The 25,000-nt window shown below is 41.1% G+C and overlaps 2 protein-coding genes across 4 annotated transcripts in view; one reads left to right on the top strand and one right to left on the bottom strand.

The window, feature by feature from the left end:
* Positions 1-7,051, top strand: part of LOC133538251 (uncharacterized) — a 9,427-nt gene extending 2,376 nt beyond the window's left edge. The window contains exon 2 of the mRNA XM_061879678.1: positions 3,450-7,051. Coding sequence (XP_061735662.1) covers positions 3,466-4,710 — 1,245 coding nt within the window. The 5' untranslated portion in view covers positions 3,450-3,465 and the 3' untranslated portion in view covers positions 4,711-7,051. The remainder of the gene's footprint in view (positions 1-3,449) is intronic.
* mao (monoamine oxidase) overlaps positions 1-25,000 on the bottom strand; it is an 83,994-nt gene that overhangs the window by 55,736 nt on the left and 3,258 nt on the right. The window lies entirely within an intron of this gene.

Raw genomic sequence — 25,000 nt, 5'->3', positions numbered from 1 at the left:
CCATTCTCTCGGATTTCTCCCGATTTACAGCCGGACAACTACATCGGGGGTGTGCCTTAAAGGCACTGCCTTTACGCCCCCCCCGCCACCCCTTGAAAAGGAGACTACCATATTTTTCGGAGTATAAGTCGCTCCGGACTATAAGTCGCACCTGCCGAAAATGCATAATAAAGAAGGAAAAAAACATATAAGTCGCATTTTTTGGGGAAATTTATTTGATAAAACCCAACGCCAAAAAAAACATTTGAAAAGCAATTTAAAATAAATAAAGAATAGTGAACAACAGGCTGAATAAGTGTACGTTATATGAGGCATAAATAACCAACTGAGAAGGTGCCTGGTATGTTAACGTAACATATTATGGTAAGAGTCATTCAAATAACTATAACATATAGAACATGCAATACGTTTACCAAATAATCTGTCACTCCTAATTGCTAAATCCCATGAAATCTTATACGTCTAGTCTCTTACGTGAATGAGCTAAATAATATTATTTGATATTCTACGGTAATGTGTTAATAATTTCACACATAAATCGCTCCTGAGTATAAGTCGCACCAAACTATGAAAAAAACTGCGACTTATAGTCCGAAAAATACGGTATTATATATGTCTCCGTTATCCATAGGTTTATCTATAACCCATAAAGTAGGCAGGCATGGAGCTATTTCTCAGTGTGTGTTTATACCAGCCGGCATGTAATACACTGACACACAACATCCGGATTCCCATCATGCATTGCTTCAAAACTACGGCAAGTAGTAATGTCCAAAATTTCCAGCCGGACAAACGATATTGGGGGCATGCCTTAAAGGCACTGCCTTTAGCGTTCTCTCACCTTAAAAGGAGACTATTATACAGTATATGTCTCCGTTATCCATAGGTTTATCTATAACCCATAACACGGTGGCCGAATGGATATAGTCACTCATGAACAGTCAGAGAAGCAGAAGGCGGTGGCAACGCAGTATTATGGGCCACCTTGCTAAATGGAGACCCGAGGGTGTAACATACAGTATGCCGAGACAAAGATGGCTATGCTGATAGCTGCAAGCAACAGCCCGTTCTCATTTGCGGATGTTTTCAACAAATCCGTGAAGGACATGTTCCCGGATTCAGAGATCGCTCGCCAGTACTCAAATGGCCGAACAAAGGCTACTCAAATAGTGAAAGATAAGTGTTATTTTTTTTAAGTTAGCAGCAAGTACAGTACAGTTAGTAGAACAACTGTGTTTTCATTACTGTGTACTGTACTATATATATAAGAAATACTTGAATTTCATTGAATTCTAGCAATAAATATACTCCATCCCCCTTAACCCCACCCCTGCCCACCCCCAATCTCCCGATTTTGGAGGTTTCAAGGTTGGTAAGTATGCGTATAAGACTAATTTATGGATTTGTCTTCGCTTACAGCCATAATAACAATGGTTAAAAACAAACAAGCAAATACAACTCGAAGGCGTTTTGTTGTTTGTGCTATGGCGCCATCTTTTGGAAGAGTTCGCTCACTGCAGGTGCCACAGCACCCTTCCATTTAGTGCTTTCAAGCCGGAGGCAGAGTGACGTTATGCCTTTTCTACTTGTATGGATCCTTCATTCATCACTCGAAGTGACATTTGGTAAGTTTTACAATATAACTAAAACAGTTTATACTTAGGGCAGCACGGTGTGAGAGGGGTTAGTGCATCTGCCTCACAATACGAAGGTCCTGGGTTCGATCATGCGCTCGGGATCTTTCCGTTTGGAGTTTGCATGTTCTCCCCGTGACTGCGTGGGTTCCCTCCGGGTACTCCGGCTTCCTCCCAAAGACATGCACCTGGGGATAGGTTGATTGGCAACACGAAATTGGCCCTAGTGTGTGAATGTGAGTGTGAATGTTGTCTGTCTATCTGTGTTGGCCCTGCGATGAGGTGGCGACTTGTCCAGGGTGTACCCCGCTTTCCGCCCGAATGCAGCTCAGATAGGCTCCAGCACCCAGGACAAGCGGTAGAAAATGACCATTGAAAAATGTGGTCGTTTCCCAACCAACACCTTGGATCTAACATTGGACATCAATTATTTTGCAACATTGTTTCAAAGTCAGTTTTAAAGGACATGTACGTATAATCAACATTGTATCAATGTCTTGTGCCAGCTGGGACAGCGATTTTAAACTTGACAAGTCAATGGCGTTTTAAAATCTTGTTTTTATCATCTTCGTCTTTTAGCAAAGGTAAAACTGTTTTTATCTTTTAACCTTTTTGAACAAGTCATGCATGCTTTTATTTCAAGTGGCCTGGACTACTACTATGCACTTTATGCTGGCATTAGCCAAAAAGCTCTCTCCCGGTTGCAGTTAGTTCAGACCGTGGCAGCACAACTTTTAAGAGGGGCCAAGCAACGCTAGCATATAACCCCAATCCTTGAGAATTTGCACGGGCTCCCTGTTCATTTTAGAATTGATTTTAAAACATTGCTGTTTGTTTTTAAATCTTTACATGGACTGGCACCTCAGTATATCTCGGACCTCATCCAAATTTACACTCTGAGGTCCGAGAGCCAGTTCAGCTCGTGGTGCCCAAGACCAGACTTAAAACCAGGGGACACAGGGCCTTCTCTGTGGTCGGCCCTAAGCTCTGGAACACTCTCCCCCTCCATGTTCCAACTGCTCCCACAGTGGAGTGTTTTAAGTCTCGTCTTAAGACCCACTTTTATTCTCTGGCTTTTAACCCTACGTGAGTTGTGTGGTCCTCTGTGTTTTAAAATTTTGATTTCTATTTACTGTTTTAATTGGTTTCACCCTTAAAATCGTTTTTAATCATATGTATTTTATATTGGTTTTATATGTATTTTTATTTAACATTTGTGTTTTTATTCAGTCATTGGTGGAGCTCAGGATAGTATTCGAATGTTGTTTTTAATATTGTTGTGCAGCACTTTGGAAACATTTCGTTGTTTAAATGTGGTATATAAATAAAGTGGATTGGATTGTTTAGCTGGTTGGACAGCAAGCTTCCGCAGCTAGCTGGTCCATGATAATGACTTCTGTTTTGTTTGATCAGCCGTTTTACTGCCGTGTTACAGGCACCGCTTGGAAACAATTAAGGCATGTAAAAAACATTTACAGATTATTTCTGTGTAAATAACTAATTTCACAACGTATATATCTGTGCCCTATAATCCCGTGCGGCTGATATGTGGAAAAATATATTTTTCTTCTAAAACATAGTGGGTGCGCGTCATATCCCAGGGCGCTTAATTGTCTTTATTGGTAACTCCACCCATGAATGGGGCCATATGAATTGCTTCCCTACTGTACATAAGAAATGTGTTTACCGTGACTAAAAGGTTCCGGGGTAAACAAGTGACGACTGTACTTTGGCTTGGGATGTAGTGCCATATTGTCGTGTATTCATGATTCTTTGATAAAGTTTGCCAAAGATTAAAAGTGCATCATCTCTTAGGTCTTTCCTCCAGGAGATGGCTGAGAAAACCTCCCTGGCGGCGTTCACTGACGCTCCTCCCGCTCTGAAGGAAGGCGAGACTTTCCACGTCTTCATCAGCTACAGCAGCACAGACCACCAGTGGACGCACTCCCTCATAGACCAGCTGGAGGCAGGCGGCCTGCAAGTCTGCTACCACGAGCGGGACTTCACACCGGGCCGCACCGTGCTGGAGAACATGTCCGAGTGCATCCAGGAGAGCCAGAAGGTCCTGCTGGTGCTCAGCTCGGAGTTCGTGCGGAGCCGCTGGTGTCTCCTGGAGGCCAACATGTCTCTGTTCAGAGACTGCCTGGAGAGGAAGCCCATCGTCCCCGTGCTGCTGGAGCCAGGAGTGTGCGTCCCGCTTCACCTGTGCCACCTTACCTACCTGGAGGCCGGCGACCCCGAGTTCCTGGCTAAGCTGCTCAAGGTGCTCTTTACCAACAACCGGCAGCTTCTAGGCGCCACGGTGGTTCCCTACCAGCCTCCATCCATCTACAACGGAAAGGCCCTGCAGCCTTTGACTGCTGCTAACGTGGAAACTCTTCACAAGTGGGATTCAGGTACGTTCAGTGACATGGTTGTGCCGGACCAACTGCTGCTGATTATCGAGGACAAGGACAAGTACCAGAAGGCCATCGCCATCATCAACAGTGTGTCTCAAAATGAAGTGTGGCTGCGGCCTCTCTGGATGAGAGTTTTGCTCTACATGAGTGGTTTGATAATGTTCCTCTTACTAATTGGGCTATTTGTATACGTGACAGCATTCGTGACGATTAACATTATTCCTACAAATGCAAACGATGCCCCCGTTGGAGCGTTGGTAGTAACCATTGCGAGTCTCTTCTCCGTTCCAATCGGGCTGCTTGTTCACCTTTCGCTCTGGAAGATGGATGACGGGAAGCACGTGGTGAGGGCGATGCAAAAAGCTGCGGGGCGAGCCAATGCCATCCTCCGCGAGGAGAAGCTCCTCATGGGCTGCTGCTCCAATTCCAAACTGTATCTGGTCTACGTTTGTCTGAACGGCTGCGAGGGCGAGTTCAAGGAGGCGTTCGAGTCGCAGGTCGACGCAAAGGAGGCATTTAAAAGAGCCCTGCTCATGTTCTCGTCGGGTTACGCCTGCTGCCTGGCCAAAAAACACTTCCCTTTCCCTCAGCCCGACTCCTGCCGGGGCCACCTGGTGGGAGGGGTGTGTTTTTGCCAATATGTCTCCCTGCAGCTGAGCCGAGGGGAGTGGAAGTGAGAATATCGGAGAGTACAGTATCTGTGAAATGTGAGCGTATCCTTTACTTGTCCCTTTTGGAGTGGCTGGAGCCTAGCCCAGCTGCACTCGGGCACCTCATCGAAGGGCCAGGCCAACACAGACAGACAACATTCACACACTAGGGCCAGTTTAGTGTTGCCAATCAACCTATCCCTAGGTGCATATCTTTGGAGGTGGGAGGAAGCCGGAGCTACCGGAGAGGACCCACGCACCGGGAATCAAACCTGGGACCTTTTTGCCATTTCAGCAAGCATTTCACTGTATATTGTAAAAGGCACAATACTAGCGGTTTTGGTGTCCAGATATGATTTCGCTTCCGATACTGACTTTGTAACCTTGAGTAACAGCAGCTATTGATTTGATCCGATACCTAGGCCTGGGCCGATAACAAATTTTGCTCGACGATGTATGGACCTACGAATTATTGCCACTGATGCAATGACAACACATAACAATAATGGATGTATACCCTTTCAAACTCAATCAACTTGTGCTTTTTTGTATATTTTAACATTGTAATTGAAATGTACACTTTTAGATACCAAGTTATACAAACCCCGTTTCCATATGAGTGGGGAAATTGTGTTTGATGTAAATATAAACGGAATACAATGATTTGCAAATCATTTCAACTCATATTCAATTGAATGCACTTCAAAGACAAAATATTTGATGTTCAAACTCATAAACTTTATTTTTTTTTGCAAATAATAATTGACTTAGAATTTCATGGCTGGAACACGTGCCAAAGTAGTTGGGAAAGGGCATGTTCACCACTTTGTTACATCACCTTTTCTTTTAACAACACTCAATAAATAATTGGGAACTGAGGAAAGTAATTGTTGAAGCTTTGAAAGTGGAATTCTTTGCCATTCCTGTTTTATGTAGAGCTTCAGTCGTTCAACAGTCTGGAGTCTCCGCTGTCGTATTTTACGCTACATAATGCGCCACACATTTTCGATGGGAGACAGGTCTGGACTGCAGGCGGGCCAGGAAAGTAGCTCCACTCTTTTTTTACGGAGCCACACTGTTGTAACACGTGCTGAATCTGGCTTGGCATTGTCGTGAGGAAATAAGCAGGGGCGTCCATGAAAAAGACGGCGCTTAGATGGCAGCATATGTTGTTCCAAAACCTGTATGTACCTTTCACCCTTAATAGTGCCTTCACAGTTGTGTAAGTTACCCATGCCTTGGGCACTTTACACCCCCATACCATCACAGATGCTGGCTTTGAACTTTGCGTCGATAACAGTCTGGATTGTTCGCCTCCCCTTTGGTCAGAATGACACCATGTCAAATATTTCACAAAACAATTTGAAATGTGGACTCGTCAGACCACAGAACAATTTTCCACTTTGCATCAGTCCATCTTAGATGATCTCTGGCCCAGAGAAGCCGGCGGCGTTTCTGGATGTTGTTGATAAACGGCTTTCGCTTGGCATAATAGAGCTTTAACTTGCACTTACAGATGTAGCAACCAACTGTATTTAGTGACAGTGGTTTTCTTAAGTGTTCCTGAGCCCATGTGGTGATATCCTTTAGAAACGGATGTCGGTTTTTGATACAGTGCTTGCTGAGGGATCGAAGGTCATGGTCATTCAATGTTGGTTTCCGGCCATGCCGCTTACGTGGAGTGATTTCTCCAGATTCTCTGAACCTTTTGATGATATTATGGACCGTAGATGTTGAAATCCCTAAATTTCTTGCAGTTGCACTTTGAGAAACGTTGTTCTTAAACTGTTTGACTATTTGCTCACGCACTTGTGGACAAAGGGGTGTACCTCGCCCCATCCTTTCTTGTGAAAGACTGAGCATTTTTTGGGAAGCTGTTTTTATACCCAATCATGGCACCCACCTGTTCCCAATTAGCCTGCACGCCTGTGGGATGTTCCAAATAAGTGTTTGATGAGCATTCCTCTACTTTATCAGTATTTATTGCCACCTTTACCAACTTCTTTGTCACGTGTTGCTGGCATCAAATTCTAAAGTTAATGATTATTTGCGGGGAAAAGAAATGTTTATCAGTTTGAACATCAAATATGTTGTCTTTGTAGCATATTCAACTGAATATGGGTTGAAAAGGATTTGCAAATCATTGTATTCTGTTTATATTTACATCCAACACAATTTCCCAACTCATATGGAAATGGGGTTTGTACGTATATATATACACATATACATGTATATTTCCTGATGTACATTGCGCCGGCGGAGGCATGTTAGAAGCCTGCCTGTCACTAAACACTGCATGAATACAGCGGCGGAGTGCATTAAAAGTGCAAAATTATATGTTAACAAAATAAAACATGTTTTATTGTAACTTCATGAGTTGGAGTATGTTTAGAGTATGGCTGGGCTATATGGCCTTTTATTAATATCTCGATAATTTTAGGCCATGTCACAATACATGATATATATCTTAATATTTTACCTTAGCCTTGAATTAACACTTGATGCATATAATCACAGCAGTATGATGATTCTATGTGTCTACATTAAAACATTCTTGTTCATACTGCATACAGCTCATTTTAAACTTTCATGCAGAGGGGGATATCACAACTAAAAAAACAACTGTATTTATTAAACAGTTAATAGGCAGTGGCACAAACATTCATGCAATTTCCAACGTCAGACATTTTAAAACAAGCTATGAGTGCACTTTTGTGCATGATGTCACTAAGATGACATATCAAAACAACACTAAATTAAAGTGCACTTTTTGTACAGAACGCCACTACAATAGTTAAAACAAATAAAGTTCACTTTTGTGCGTGATGTCACACAAGATATTTCAATAACTGTCAAATAAAAATGAGCTGCATAATAGGAAATCAAATCGCTTTGTGGTACGTTCCTGCGGACGTTATCTCCTTCTGCTGACTATTTTTTTTTATACTGTGTTGATGTGGAAATGGTTACCTCAGCATTTTGTTGGTGTGGCACCAGCCGGAGATGTTGACATGTGGAGTTTCAAGCACTCCTTATTCTCTAGCGCAGGGGTCACCAACCTTTTTGAAACCAAGAGCTACTTCTTGGGTACTGATTAATGCGAAGGGCTACCAGTTTGATACACACTTAAATAAATTGCCAGAAATAGCCAATTTGCTCAATTTACCTATAATATATATATATATATATATATATATATATATATATATATATATATATATATATATAGTCTGTCATTCCGTCGTACATTTTTTTTTCCTTTTACGGAAGGTTTTTGTAGAGAATAAATGATGAAAAAAACACTTAATTGAACGGTTTAAAAGAGGAGAAAACAGGAAAAAAATGTAAATTACATTTTGAAACATAGTTTATCTTCAATTTTGACTCTTTAAAATTCAATATTCAACAGAAAAAAAAGAACAGAAAAACTAGATAATTTAAATATTTTTGAAAAAATTAAAAAAATAATTTATGGAACATCATTAGTAATTTTTTCTGATTAAGATTCATTTTAGAATTTTGATGACATGTTTCAAATAGGTTAAAATCCAATCTACATTTTGTTAGAATATATAACAAATTGGACCAATCTATAATTCTAACAAAGACAAATCATTATTTCTTCTAGATTTTCCCGGAACAAAATTTTAAAAGAAATTCAAAAGACTTTGAAATAAGATTTAAATTTGATTCCAAAGATTTTATAAATTTGCCAGAAAATTTTTGGGGAATTTGAATCATAAAACATTTGAGGAAATATTTCACAAATATTCTTTGTCGAAAAAAAACGGAAGCTAAAATGAAAAATTAAATTAAAATGTATTAATTATTCTTTACAATAAAAAAAAAAAATTCACTTGTACATTGATATACATTTTTAGGAAAGAAGAGGAAGGCATTTAAAAGGTAAAAAGGTATATGTGTTTAAAAATCCTAAAATCATTTTTAAGGTTATATTTTTTTCTCTAAAATTGTCTTTCTGAAAGTTATAAAAAGTAAAAAAATAAATACATTTATTTAAACAAGTAAAGACCGAGTCTTTACAATATTTTCTTGTATTTTCAAATTCTATTTGAGTTTTGTCTCTCTTAAAATTAAAAATGTCAAGCAAAGCGGGACCAGCTTGCTCGTAAATAAATAGAATTTAAAAAATAGAGGCAGCTCACTGGTAAGTGCTGCTATTTGAGCTATTTTTAGAACAGGCCAGCGGGCTACTCATCTGGTCCTTACGGGCTACCTGGTGCCCGTGGGCACCGCGTTGGTGACCCCTGTTCTAGCGGGTGACTTTTCAAACGATGCTACCCATTAGCAGTAATGCTACTTTTTGTGGCAATGCTTTTGCCGCATACTTGACATATTACGGTTGTCTGTTTGACATATTCCCGCTTAAAGCCAAACCACTGCCAGACGATGGACCCCCTGCTGTTTTTCTTGGGAATTAATTATTCTTCCTTAATTTATTACCAGATTCGCACCTTATCTCTCTCGAATTACCACTCGCACCATTCCGCTAGCACAACAGCTAACTTTACCCATTCTGCTACCTCTCTCCTCTGTGAGAGTGTATGACATTGCACGCGCGACAGTATGTGTTGTATGTAAGAAGGTGCGCTTGTTTTATCTCTCTATGCGAAGGAGAGACAAGAAAGAGTGAGAAGAGCCTGTAGTCTAATGCCCGCAACTAAAAGCAACTGCGTGAGAACGTATACTAGAATATCATGATATATTCATTTTCTATATCACACAGAGACAAATTGTCAAGCTTGGACTTGGTCTTGGGTTGCAAAGCGAATGGAGTGGAAACGGCATGAAGGTAAAGACATCTTTATTTTAACACTAAAACTAAAAACAGGAACCAACAAAAAGAGCTCACAATGGATTTACAAAACTTGGGCTATGAAACAAAAGACTAGCACAAAGGCTATAAACTATAAACATGAAACAAAACACTTGCACTATGGCATGAATAACAAAAACTTACTGTGACTGAGACAAGGAAATGAGAAGCAGCATGGATATCATGGGTGCAGGAGGTGATGTTGCCAGACTGACTACCTGGTAACTGTGGCTTAAATAATGAACATGATACTGTAAGTGCAAACAGGTGTGAGACAAGACAGGTGAACTGATTGGTCGTCATGGTGACAAAACTGGGAGTGGAAAAAAAAGGAACTTTAAAGAGTCCAAAGGTCAAAAGCACCTGGTATTCCTAGGCAGTCTCCCATCCAAGTACTAAACAGGCCAGTCACTGCTTTGCTTTGAGAACAAACGAAATTGGGGATGCTCAGGGTAGTATGTCCATACAAGCTCATGATCAGACATGACAGATGAAAACTAATGAGTTGGCATGGTAACAAGACAAACAAGGAAATGCAAAACAGAACTAAATGTCCAAAAAACTAAACCGAACATGACCAAAACAAAAAATTATCCATAGGTGTGACACAAACCCGCGATATATCGAGTATATTCGATATATCGAGTATATTCGATATATCGAGTATATTCGATATATCGCCCAGCCCTATTTTAGAGCTATGTTTAGACGTATTATTTCGGTTTATTTCACCAGGAAAACTAACGTCAGATCGGCTCAACAGCCGCCCACGTCCTAGGTCTCCAACATGGCCCCCTGTGATTAGTTGTCCATACTCTCTATACACGCCTCTGAATGCAACCGCCCCCTCACCTCACACACCCTCAAGGAAAAAATGGTACGAGCCGTTGTTCCGTGAAACAGGAACCTGCCAACACCTGACTACATATTTATGTGCAAAAAAGGAGGATTAAGGTAAAAGTATTCCCACACAGCAGGTCATGTGATGGGGTGAATGGTGTTGTTGTTTTTCATATGACTGAGCGAGTTCAGACGCTATGGCAGCCAGGCCGGCTTTTCACAGTCTGACCTAAGCCAGACGGTCTCTGTCGCCGCCATGAAGGAAGTCATGCCTGGGAACACACACATCGCCTAGAAACCTATTTGTTTTCAACTGAATTAGTCGCACAGTTGTGTTCCACCACAACATTAAAACACTAAAGCGCCCACAATGTGCATGAAGGTAATAGTTGTGTGGTGACAATGTGCATGCAGAACTCCACCAATGCAAATACAAAACCCAAAACTAGTGAAGTTGGCACTTTGTGTAAATGGTAAACAAAAACAGAATACAATGATTTGCAAATCCTTCTCAACCTATATTCAATTAAATAGGCTTGCGAAGACAAGATACTTGACGTTCGAACTGGTGAATTTTGTTATTTTTTGCAAATATTAGCTCATTTGGAATTTGATGCCTGCAACATGTTTCAAAAAAGCTGGCACAAGTGGCAAAAAAGACTGAGAAAGTTGAGGAATGCTCATCAGACACTTAATTGATACATCCCACAGGTGAACGGACTAATTTGGAACAGGTGGGTGCCATGATTGGGTATAAGAGCAGCTTCCATGAAATGCTCAGTCATTCACAAATAAGGATGGGGCGAGGGTCACCACTTTGTGAACAAATGCGTGAGCAAATTTTTTAAGAACAACATTTCTCAACCAACTATGGCAAGGAATTTAGGGATTTCACCATCTACGGTCCGTAATATCATCAAAAGGTTCAGAGAATTTGGAGAAATCACTGCACGTAAGCAGCATAGCTGAAAACCAACATTGAATGCCTGTCACCTTCGATCCCTCAGGCGGTACTGCATCAAAAAGCGACATCAGTGTGTAAGGGATATCCCCACATGGGCTCAGGAACACTTAAAAAAAACACTGTCAGAAACTACAGTTCGTTGCCACATCCGCTACTATGCAAAGTCAAAGTCATTTATCTGCAACATCCATAAACGCCGCTGGCTTCGCTGGGGCCGAGCTCATCTAAGATGGACTGATGCAAAGTGGAAAAGTGTTCTGTGGTCGGACGAGTCCACATTTCAAATTGTTTTTGGAAACTGTAGACGTCGTGTCCTCCGGAACAAAGAGAAAAAGAACCATCTGGATTGTTATAGGCGCAAAGTTCAAAAGCCAGCATCTGTGATGGTATAGGGGTGAATAAGTGCCCAAGGCATGGGTACACTAAACAAAAATTCTGTAAAAAAACGGTAATCTACTGGCAGCTACGGCTGCCAAACGAAAAACATAAAATTAAAGTAAAACACTGTAAACCAAAAAATGATCGAAAACATTCTATTTACAGAAATGTTCATTAAACGTTTTGCGGAAAAATATCGTAATTTTACCGATTTTTACAAAATTGTTAAGATCAATCACCTTTAATAAAGTGAAGATGCAAACAGTTCTACAGATATAAATACCTTTTTTCTACAGAGTTTTTCCAATTAATTACGATCAACCACCTTTAATTAAGTGACAATACTGGCAGTTCTACTGAAAAATACCATTATTTTTCAGATTTTTTCTGAATTATTAAGATCAGGGGTCTCAAACTCAATTTACCGGGGGGCCAGTGTATGTACAAACTACGTGAAACGTGACTTCACTTTCTTGGAATGACCATATCGACCTGGCAACATACTTGCCAATCATCACGAGAGACTACCTGTGACCCTCGCGAAGTGTTGTCCTGATATCGACCGGATAAATATTTTTGGGGAGTACCGTGACAGCACTTTCGCTATCGTCCTCGATAAACTTCTGTCGCATTAGATCATTCACCAAACAAACAGCGAGCCCACTGGTAAGCATGTTGTTCAAGGCTTTGTTTGACTTATAAAAATGATTGCAAGACATACTTGATCAACAGTCACACAAATCACACTGACTGTGGCAGTACAAACAAATTTAACACTGTTACAAATATGCGCCATATTGTGAACCCACATCAAAAAAGAATGACAAACCCATTTCGGGAGAACATCTTCACCGTAACACAAAATAAACACAAAAGAACAAATACCCAGAATGCCAAGCAGCGCTACTCTTCCGGGCTGTACCCCTGCCACAACCCCACATCACCGCCCCCCTCCGTGCGTCGTTTGAGGTGGGCGGGGTTTGGTGGTTGCGGGGGTGCAGCCCGGAAGAGTAGCGCTGCTTGGCATTGTGGGTATTTGTTCTTTTGTGTTTATTTTGTGTTACGGTGAAGATGTTCTCCCGAAATGTGTTTATCTTTCTTTTTAAATGTGAGTTCACAATGTGGCACATATCTGTAACTGTGTTAAATTTGTTTGTACTGCCACAGTCAGTGTGACTTGTATGGCTGTTGGCTGTGATCAAGTATGTCTTGCAGTCACCAACATGTGTCATGTTACAGAGAAAAATGTTAAATTATTAGTCTGAGTACAAACCTTTATAAAACAGGCTACAAATATTTTTCAACTTGAATATAAAAATACACATAAATATTAAAGATTTTCCTAAAAATTACATATAAAACTGTTAGATTGTTAGTATGGACATAGACTTTTACATAACAAACTAAATATTAAATGAAAGTTAATTACTGTAATTTTACATGAATTTGAAAGTAATTTGAGAAAACAGAAAATGATATGTATTATTAATATGGTATTTTTTGTAAAAAAAAATATATATATAGTTTGTCATTACTGGCATATTACTTAAAATAACAGGCGGTTTGGTTATTTACAGATAATGTCTTCAATTCTACAGTTTTATAACTTATTTAAAAAAAAATTGAAAAATTACAGTAGAAATTTAGAGTAAATTAACCATAAAAATAGGATTTTGTTTTACAGTGTAACTTACACATCTGTGAAGGTACCAATAATGCTGAAAGGTACATACAGGTTTTGTAGAAACATATGTTGTCATCCAAGCAACGTTATCATAGACGCCCATGCTTATTTCAGCAAGACAATGCCCGGCCACGTGTTACAACAGCGTGGCTTCATAGTAAAAGAGAGCGGGTACTAGACTGGCCTGCCTGTAGTCCAGACCTGTCTCCCATTGAAAATGTGTGGTGCAATATGAAGCCTAAAATACGACAGCGGAGACCCTGGACTGTTGAACAACTTAAGCTGTACATCAAGCAAGAATGGGAAATAATTCCACTTTAAAAATTGGTCTCCTCTGTTCCCAAACGTTTACTGACTGTTGTTAAAAGGAAAGGCCATGTAACACAGAGGTAAATATGCCCCTGTGACAACTTTTTTGCAATGTGTTTCTTCTAATAAATTCTAAGTTAATGATTATTTGCAAAAAATGTTTCTCAGTTCAAACATTAAATATCTTGTCTTTGCAGTATATCCAATTGAATATAGGTTGAAAAGGATTTGCAAATCATTGTATTCTGTATTATTTACGAATTACACAACATGCAAACTTCACTGGTTTTGGGTTTTGTAGTACAGTACAGCACAGCACGTATGGCACATTTACAGTACTGTGTGTGATATAGTAAAGCTACTAATACTGTGTTTTATGACCGCTACCGGGAAAAATGTGAGGTTGTTCGGGTCACAATTTAAATAGAATCTTTTGGAAAAAAAATCACCCAATTATTGAATATTAATAATAAAAACATGATTATGCATAGGATTTAAAAAATAAAAATAAAAAAATTCCAATGTTTATGCTTGAGTTAAATGAAAACTATTGAACACAAAACATTATGGCTATGGGCTTCACGGTGGAAGAGGGGTTAGTGCGTCTGCCTCACAATACGGAGGTGTGGAGTGGTGGAGTTTGCATGTTCTCCCCGTGAATGCGTGGGTTCCCTCCGGTACTCCGGCTTCCTCCCACCTCCAAAGACATGCACCTGGGGATAGGTTGATTGCAACACTAAATTGGCCCTAGTGTGTGAATGTGAGTGTGAATGTTGTCTGTCTGTCTGTGTTGGCCCTGCGATGAGGTGGCGACTTGTCCAGGGTGTACGCTGCCTTCCGCCCGATTGTAGCTGAGATAGGCACCAGCGCCCCTGCGACCCTAAAGGGAATAAGCGGTAGAAAATGGATGAATGGCATTATGGCTATTAGGGAAGACAAATCCATAAATTAGCCGCACTGTTTAAGCCGCAGGATAAAAGCGTAGGAAAAAGTAGCATCTTTTAGTCTGGAATTAATATATTTTCTTTACGAAAAATTGTCCTTCAATATGCATTTTCTTGCATTTGGACCACTCCAGAGGCATGAATGCGCTGCTGTTGTGACGGTCCAAAGCCTCCCTGCAGATTGCACCATCATGTGCTAAAAACTGTCTAAATTGTGAGTCCATATTGTAGAAAAGGTGGTACAGATTATAAATGTGTGCTACTCGTTCAACAACATAGATCTCACGAAGGTGGAGGGCACATAATACCAGTAGTACACACAGAAACTTCATTTAAACAAAGAGGTTTACACCAATTTTCATTGTACACGCAGTCTAAGTAGATCACACGCACATGAATAATACACGCAATTTTAAAGTTTGCAGATGCTGTTTAGCGCGCGGTATTTGGATCCTCGTAAACCAGGGGCCTCATGTAGTAAAATTTGTGTTGATTTCCTACTAAAAATAAACGTACATTCAAATCGGGAAAACAACGTCACCAAGAAAAAAATCGGATGTGTGGAATTGATCGCAGATGTCGGCAATGCTGGGCACGTCCAGACCACGCCTCCTTATAAATACGGAAATCATATTGAAATTAGCCATGCGCCGGAGGTTCCCGATCAGAATTCAGTAGGAGTCAGCAGGAGGTGCTTCTTTCTCGTGTTTCCAGCTAAAGAAAGAGGGTCGTGATTGTGAACCGGTCGTTAATGTGGAATCAGAGAACCGAACACAGGCTAAAATAAAAAACAAATGGTCGGACATCAGGAAGAATAAGATGGACCAGAGACAAAGTAGTGCAAAGATAGCTGCTACAATGGTAAGTAAAACTTTAGAAGTGGGTGACTGATTACCCCCAAAAAGAAATATAAAAAGTGTACAACAAAATGTGCTCATACAGTAGCCTGCTCACATTAATCAGATTATCAATCTTTCAATCAATCAATGTTTATTTATATAGTCCTAAATCACAAGTGCCTCAAAGGGCTGCACAAACCACAACGACATCCTCGGTAGGGCCCACATAAGGGCAAGGAAAAACTCACCCCGGTGGGACGTCGACCATGATGACTATGAGAAACCTTGGAGAGGACCACATATGTGGTCAACCCCCACCCAGGGGACCGAAAGCAATGGACGTCGAGCGGATCTAACATGATATTGTGGAAGTCCAATCCACGTAACCGTGAGAATCAAGTCCAAAGTGGATCTTTCTCTCCGGCACTCAACGAGGGTGGACGCTCCCCTTTCCTCTCCCTTATCTCTCCTGCTTGCTTCTTTGTTTTGTCTCGTCTTAACTTTCTTGTTGCCTCTTTTTGCACTGCTCTCCAAATCTAAACATTGGAACTATAACTGGCCTCAACAAAATTGACAAGATCTTGGGTTTGGGGGAACCTGCTGTCGTGACGAAGCGGTTGTTGCTGGACACACGACGGACTCTTGGGAGAAGGAGGAGGGCCGCGTGCCTGGCGACCCTTAGGGTGAAAATTACATTTTATTTTCACCCGCATATAAAATCATTCTGACTTGGATAGTTTCCCTGGCTTCGAGACTCTCCCGAAAACAGCGCAGCGAAGACACAACAAACTCCTTTCTTGTCTCTCATGGACACACACCTACTGTTGTTGACTTTGGACGAGACGGCACAATACATCAAGGCCGCGGAACAGAGACACACTACGGGCTTACACACACACACACACACACACACACACACACACACACACACACACACACACACACACACACATCCACAAAAATATACGCCACACATACACCCCCCAACCCAACGCCCTCGACGCAAATCCCTTAGGGGTGATGATCAGCGCCTGAGAGCTGCGGCCTACCACCATGACCTTGAACTACCTTCCCTTTGTTGCTAGATATCTCGAAAAGGATGTTGTAATATGTATATGTGCTATGCTATGGAGGTTTTTTCCCACTCCGAACTGGCCCCCCTTAGGAGCCCAGTCTGGATTGTATTTTTTTACTCATCCTTCCCCAGCGTTGACCTTTTTCCTATCTTTTACGGGGCGCCTTATGGCAAGCCATCAGTGTTCTTGTTCTGTAACCCTGTACACTGTTTGTTTGTCTAATCTTGAACAGGTTTGTGCTGAAAACAAAGTTTTGTTGTACTTGTGCAATGACGATAAAGACTTATCCTATCATATCCTAAGTCCAAAGTGGATCCAATATAGTAGCGAGAGTCCCATCCAAAGTGGAGCCAGCAGGGAACCATCCCAAGCGAAGGCGCATCAGGCGCAGAGATGTCCCAGTTTCATGGGAAAATTATGTACAATTTGGTTTGAAATCCTCAAAATTCAAATATGCCAGCATGTAAAAAAGGGTACGACACTGATTAATCAATTTATTAGTACAACCCAGTAGAGCTTCTTGCGGTATTAGCCATATGGGACACAAAGTCGGTGTCAATGTGCTGCAACCACCTTGTTTTTTGGACTGTGACGTACACTTCGGAGAAAACAGGGGCCCCCATGTCAGGGTTTACCTAAAACCTCACTTAGTGATCAATACCTCCGTTTTGACTCAAACCACCCACTGGAACCCAAACTGGCCGTCATCAGAACCCTATGACTCATAGCTGAGAACAGCCCAAAGAGAAAGAGGCATAGGCATTTGGGGGAAGCCCTGGAAACTTGTGGCAACCCCAGCTGGTCGTTTGAGAAAAGTGCATCTACCGTATTTCCTTGAATAGCCGCCGGGTATGTAATATGCGCCTGCCTTGAATTACTGCTGGGTCAAATTCGCTCCCCAAATTTATTAGCACATGCCTAATTTTACCACCAGGTCAAAGTCATGACATCACGAGTGATGTTTCCACTGTCGTCATTTCCAAAATGGCGGAAGAGTTTTTTTTGCTTTCACTATGTGTAAACCGAGGGTCTTGTTCCACAGCCATACAGATCACACTGATGGTTGTGATATAAAACAACTTGTCTTAAACACGCTTACTAATATGCGCCACACTCTGTGAACCCACACCAAACACATTTCTGAAAAAACATTGGCTCTGTAACACATTATAAACACAACATAAGAATTACCCAGAATTCCAATGCATCCATGACTCTTGGCTATATTATACACCCCGCTCCCCCCGCTCCGTGCGTCGGTTGAGGTGGGCGGGGTTGGGGGGCGTGTGTATAATATAGCCAAGAGTCATAGATGGATTGGAATTCTGGGTAATTCTTATGTTGCATTTATAATGTGTTACAGAGCCAATGTTTTCCAGATATGTGTTTGGTGTGGGTTCACAGAGTGTGGCGCATATCAGTAAGAGTTTTAAAGTTGTTTATATCACAACCATTAGTGTAAAAGGTATGGCTTTTGACCAAGTATGCATTACAATCTCATAAGAGAAACAGCGATATGTATGTGTCCGACCGACACGCAGATGGCATGGTGTAAAGGTGGGCGCGTAGACATGTTGTAGAGCAGTGGTCGCGGCCTCAGTGAAGTGTGAAGTGAATTATATTTATATAGCGCTTTTCTGTAGTAACTCAAAGCGCTTTACATAGTGAAACCCAATATCTAAATTAGATTTAAACCAGTTTGGGTGGCACTGGGAGCCGGTGGGTAAAGTGTCTTGCCCAAGGACACAACGGCAGTGACTAGGATGGCGGAAGCGGGAATCGAACTTGCAACCCTCAGGTTGCTGGCAGGGCCACTCTACCAACCGAGCTAAGCCGCCCCTCAGAAGAAATTATTACTATTTTTTTCTTTTTTTAATATCACACTCAATTTTTTACTGGATGTCATTGGTAAGCGCAGGGGTGAGAAGATGTTATAAAATAATTTGTGCCTGCTTACTTTTACCGCATGCCTTGAACAAGCGCAGGAGTGAGAAAAGGTTTTAAATTAATTAGCGCCCCGACGGCTATTCAAGGAAATACGGTAGTTCTATGAGAAACAAGAACAGAGTGGACGAGGAAGAAAAAGGTGACAGAGGCAAATATATTGTCATTCCATATGTATCAGGTCTATCTGAGAAAATCAGAAGATCTTTTAACTAATTTCACATTTTATACTGTATGTATAAAAATAACCATTTGGTTTTTTTTACACAAATATTTTCCTAGCCTTTGCTCCGCATTCCTTTTCTGGCCTTCTTCCCTCCTCGTCCTCTTCCCAAAAATCAAACTAAGCCACACTGAGAATGGAAATGTTTTTGCGACTTTAAACACTCCGTTTCCTCGCTTGCACAAACACGCTGGGAGAGAAAAAGAGTGATCCTGGCCAATCCACGTTGGCAAATTGATGCGATTACCTGCGCTGGTGTCTGCCTGGAAAGGTCAGCTCCTGTCTTGAGAGACAAAGAGCATCTGTCTGCATTGCTTGTTTATGCCTGCAGCCATCAGCTTCTAACGAGGAAGAGTAACCTCATGTTGGGAGCTTTTGCTTTGATAAGAGCGCTTTTTAGCTCTGATTACGGCACTCACGGCTTTCTTTCGTAAAACAAAGCCAAGCTTCAAAGCACACGAGTGCGGAAGACCCTATGAAAGTAGTCCCAAGTACTTTTGGATGTGTGTTGTCCAAAATCTAGACTTGATGCTGGAAATTATACAGTTTGAAAGTGCTTTTAGTTGTCAAACATGTTCTTTTTTTTTCTGCTTTGGGCCTGATTGACAAAATGTTTTTGTGTACTAAAACACGCGCAAACCTGATAGCACACGCAAAGCTGGTCTACTAAACGTGTGCAAAGTGGATCGCGTCCATTAAGGTGTGCAATCCATTTGGGGTCCACTCAAATGTTCGCACAAATTAGTGATCTTACTCTAGATTTTATTCAATAATTTCATCTAACCTATTCACAGTTCTCAACCTTTTCAAATGATATGAAACACTATGTTAATCACAAAATAGTATTATTTATTTAACACATTAACCTTATCTTAGGTCAGGCTGATTAGAAAAATTAGTATTCACCAAATATACTCAAATAACTGACAAAATAACTGACAACATTTTAATTTGCATAAAATCATGTTGTGCTAAAACAAATAAACAAATAATATTAAATATGTTTTTAACTGAACTGTTAAAAAATTAAGTGCAAATTAAAATACAGCTACACCACTTTAATCATATTTTTTGCGCTTAAGGAACGTGTCTAAGACTTTAGCTGCCCGGCTTCTTCTCTTTGTTTGACATTGTCATTACTGCCACATGTGGTGGAAAAGTGTATTACAACTGAGTTGCCGCTGCGGCTCTTGTGGACCACAGCTGAAAAGGAATTTTTTGGTGGCCCTCTAGATGGTGCTCGCGGCCCAACAAAAGGACAAGGCCCTGACGATGGATTGTGCAGTTGTACCCAATATTGTGGTCTCACGTCCCCTGTCTTTACACATCTCTCCACCACCCCGGGCACCGCGTGACCTAATTGTCTGCTCTCCGATGTGAGCGCTGTGAGACCAGAGAAGAATGTTGTTGGTTTCAATGCGACTGCTCCACAAGTTTCTCACAAAGACACCTTTTCATGCTTACTGCTGGGAAAGGACACGACGACACGGCTGTCTCCTTGGCAACAGCGAGCCATATTGTTAAAACAAAGTCTCTTGAAGGCGTCCCATGTCTCCCACTGTTGTGACAAAACCCTAACTAGCCCTTCCAGGTCGAGCGGCCTGAGAGAACGCAACACCGTCTGATTGTTGATGTTTTTCCTGTCCAACTCCGGTAAATGAAAATGGGAATTTATGTGCTCGTCATGCAGGAAAGCAAACATAAACAATCCAATTGCAGCTAAGTGACAATCAGATCAACCCTGAAAGCATCCGTATTGATCCACCGAGGGGCCAATCCCATGTCTCATGTCCTCGCATGAGGGTCATTGAAATAATCCCCAAAGACAAAGCACATTGGCTCTTTGCAATATATTTCATAAAAGTATTAGTTATTTACAAAACCCAAAACCAGTGAAGTTGGCATGTTGTGTAAATGGTGAATTAAAATAGTTCAATTGAATAGACTGCAAAGACAAGATACTTAACGTTCAAACTGGTAAACTTTGTTAATTTTTGCAAATATTAGCTCATTTGGAATTTGACGACTGCAACATGTTTCAAAAAGACTGGCACAAGTGGGAAAAAAAGACTGAGAAAGTTGAGGAATGCTCATCAAACACTTATTTGGAACATCCCACAAGTGAACAGGCTAATTGGGAACCGGTGGGTGCCAGGATTGGGTATAAAAACAGCTTCCATAAAATGCTCAGTCATTCACAAAAAAGAATGGGGTGAGGGTCACCACTTTGTCAACAAATGCGTAAGCAATTTGTCCGACAGTTTATTCAAGGCATTAAGGGATTTCACCATCTACGGTCCGTAATATCATCAAAAGGTTCAGACAATCTGGAGAAATCACTGCACGTAAACCACAAGGGTGAAAACAAACATTGAATGCCCGTGACCTTAGGCGGCACTGCATCAAAACCCGACATCGGTGTGTAAAAGATATCACCACAAGGACCCAGGAACACTTCCGAAAACCACGGTCAATAACTACAGTTTGTCAATGCATCTGTAAGTACAAGTCAAAACTGTAATATGCAAAGCGAAAGCCAATTATTAACAACACCCAGAAACGCCGTCGGCTTCGCTGGGCCCCAGCTCATCTAAAAAGAGATTGTTGCAAAGTGGAAAACTGTTCTGTGGTGTGACGAATCCACATATCAAATTGTTTTGGAAACTGTGGACGTCGTGTCTTTCGGACCAATAAGGAAAAGAACCATCCGGACTGTTAAAGGAGCAAAGTTCAAAAGCCAGCATCTGTGATGGTATGGGAGTGTTAGATTAGATTATATAGATAGATTAGATAGTACTTTATTTATTCCGTTAGGAGAGTTCCTTCAGGAAAATTAAAATTTTCAGCACAATCCCATTCAAGTTTAGACAAACATTACAGGGAGACAGAACAGGATCGCTGACGGGTCTGCCGGCTTCCAGCGCCCCTTACAAAAAAGATGAGATACAGGTAAACAAGGAGGGGGGGGGGAGAAAAAAAATAGAAGATTAAAACAAAATAAAAAAGTGTATAAGTGCCCAAGGCATGCGTAACTTACACATCTGTGAAGGCACCATTAATTTTGAAAGGTACATACAGGTTCTGGAGCAACATATGTTGCCATCCAAGCAACGTCTTTTTCATGGATGCCCCTGCTTATTTCAGCAAGACAATGCAATAGGTTGATTGGCAACACTAAATTGACCCTAGTGTGTGAATGTTGTCTGTCTATCTGTGTTGGCCCTGAGATGAAGTGGCGACTTGTCCAGCGTGTACCCCGCCTTCCACCCGATTGCAAATGAGATAGGCTCCAGCACCCCCCGTGACCCGAACGGAATAAGCAGTAGAATAATGGATGGAATGCCAAGACAGGTATTACAAGAGCGTGGCTTAATAGTAAAAGAGTGCAGGTACTAGACTGGCCTGCTTGTAGTCCAGACCTGTCTCTCATTGAAAATGTGTGGCGCATTATGAAGCCTAAAATACAATAACGGAGACCCCGGACTGAACAACTTAAGCTGTACATCAAGAAAGAATGGGGAAGAATTCCACTTCAAAAATTGGTCTCCCCAGTTTCCAAATGTTTACTGAGTGTTGTTCAAATGAAAGGCCATGTGACACAGTAATACAAATGCTCTTGTGACAACTTGTTTGCAATGTGTTGCTGCCATTAAATTCTAAGTTAATGATTAGTTGGAAAAAAAAAATTCTCAGTTCAAACATTAAATATCTTGTCTTTGCAGTCCAACAATTGAATATAGGCTTAAAAGGATTTTCAAATCATTGTATTGTGTCTTTATTTATCATTTACACAATATGCTAACTTCACTGGTTTTGGCTTCTGTATGACATCTGCCATCTTGCATAGTAAAAGTAAGCAGAAAAACTGGAAATAATCCACAAAGTCAAACCCCAGTGTAAGTAAGTAAGATATTTGTCATATAATCCATGCAATTGCAACCCTTAGTACCATATTTTTCGGAGTATAAATTGCTCCGGAGTATAAGTCGCACCTGCCGAAAATACATAATAAAGAAGGAAAAAAACATATATAAGTCACACTGGAGTAAAAGTGGCATTTTTTGGGGAAATGTATTTGATAAAACCCAACACCAAGAATAGACATTTGAAAGGCAATTTAGAATAAATAAAGAACAGTGAACAACAGGCTGAATAAGTGTACGTTATATGATGTATAAATAACCAACTGAGAAGGTGCCTGGTATGTTAACGTAACATATTATGGTAAGAGTCATTTCAAATAACTATAACATATAGAATGTTGAGATCCGCTTTTCGGATCGCTACATATTATTGTTTATTGTTCCAGTTTTTGTATCACTCCGTCCTTCCACCTGCTGAGTTCCTGTTTAGTCCGTTTCCATGGTTTTCTCCTTAGTTTCAGCTGCTACTCTTGTTTCCCTCACACCTGTCACATTTGATTATTTCCCTATATAAGCCTGCCTCCTTTTGTTGTTCAGTCTGGGATCCAAGTGTGTTTTCATGCAACGGTATGTCTGCTATTCAGTTTGCTTTCACGCAACTAATAATGATTGACTCTACACATTTCTGCTCGCTAGCCCTCGCGCTGTTTCTGTTTATTCTTAGCTTTCATGCCCATTGTGTTTGTTTTCCCTGTTTGTGCCTTCGTGCCAAGTTTAGTTTTGCTGTTTGCCTTCCTAGCCTTCGATGCTAGCACTTTTGTTTGCCTTTATGCTTAGCTCAAGTATTTTTGTTCATATCTCTTTTGTTAAATAAATCAGTTAATCTTACCTTTGCTGTGTACTCGTTTGATGCATCCACAAGGGGACAAATTTTGGCAGCACTATGCCACACAGACGTAACATAGAACATGCTATACATTTACCAAACAATCTGTCACTCCTAATCGTTAAATCCCATGAAATCTTATACGTCTAGTCTCTTACGGAAATGAGCTAAGTAATATTATTTGATATTTTACGGTGAGGTGTAAATAATTTCACACATAAGTCGCTCCTGAGTATAAGTCGCACCCCCAGCCAAACTATGAAAAAAACTGTGACTTATAGTCCGAACAATACAGTAGGTATCCACCATAACTGCGGGGGTAACTTGGGCATCAACTATTGTGATGGCTACCCTCATTGACCGCTTTTCACAATACAAGTCAACAGAAATACTCAAAATATCCACCAAGTCAAAGCCCTCGGCATGCGTCCTCAAGCACAGGCACACACTTCATCAAATCAATGTGACGCCTTCTTTCGCCAGTTATTAACAATGACTTCTACCCTTTATTGACAGCAATAAAGGGTGGAAAAATACAAAAAGTCAAAGTCCACAAAGTGTTATTTCACAGCTAATTAACTTCAGGGCGGGTGTGGGAAAGCGTGGACGGCTGCAGTGTCCACATGTGGACAACGTTTGTCCCCCTTGCCCTGACATTCTTTATCCACTTCCTGTCCACGTGCTTAGCCTTCCCAGCTTCTGTTCTCTTCCCCTTCCTCCTGCTCGTCTCTCGGAGTGATTATCTGCTGTCACAAGCGTCAAGTGTGGCCTCGTGAAGCAGTAAAGACAATCGCCATCTTGTCAGGGATGTGGTTTGAGGACACGTGCGGCTGCTCAAGGCCAGCGTTGCACCTTAATGTGACAAGGAGGGGGACGTTATGGTATCAGCTGCTCTCCACAGCATGTTGGGCCTGCTTGACTGGAATTTGAACTGACACTGACCTAAATCGCTCGTTCTGACGGACCGAAGCACCGCTGGAGCCAACATAAAGGGGCGGCGGTCGCCAGGAGGAAAAAACATGATTACGTTACATAGAAGTCCACATAAACATCTCTATTTGACCGCTAATAAATATCAAAAACAATTACGGTCTAACAGGTTTCTTCCTTTTGCTACACGCCCTAAAATTAATATACAGTGGGGCAAAAAAGTATTTAGTCAGCCACCGATTGTGCAAGTTCTCCCACTTAAAATGATGACAGAGGTCTGTAATTTTCATCATATGTACACTTCAACTATGAGAGACAGAATGTGAAAAAAAATCCAGGAATTCACATCGTAGGAATTTTAAATAATTTATTTGTAAATTATGGTGGAAAATAAGTATTTGGTCAACCATTCAAAGCTCTCACTGATGGAAGGAGGTTTTAGCTCAAAATCTCACGATACATGGCCCCATTCATTCTTTCCTTAACACGGATCTATCGTCCTTTCCCCTTAGCAGAAAAACAGCCCCAAAGCATGATGTTTCCACCCCCATGCTTCACAGTAGGTGTGGTGTTCTTGGGATGCAACTCAGTATTCTTCTT

Source organism: Nerophis ophidion, linkage group LG19 (assembly GCF_033978795.1).
Source record: "Nerophis ophidion isolate RoL-2023_Sa linkage group LG19, RoL_Noph_v1.0, whole genome shotgun sequence".
Classification (NCBI taxonomy): Eukaryota; Metazoa; Chordata; class Actinopteri; order Syngnathiformes; family Syngnathidae; genus Nerophis; species Nerophis ophidion.
The sequence above is the reverse complement of the archived record's forward strand: the minus strand, read 5'-3'. Positions and strand labels throughout refer to the sequence as shown.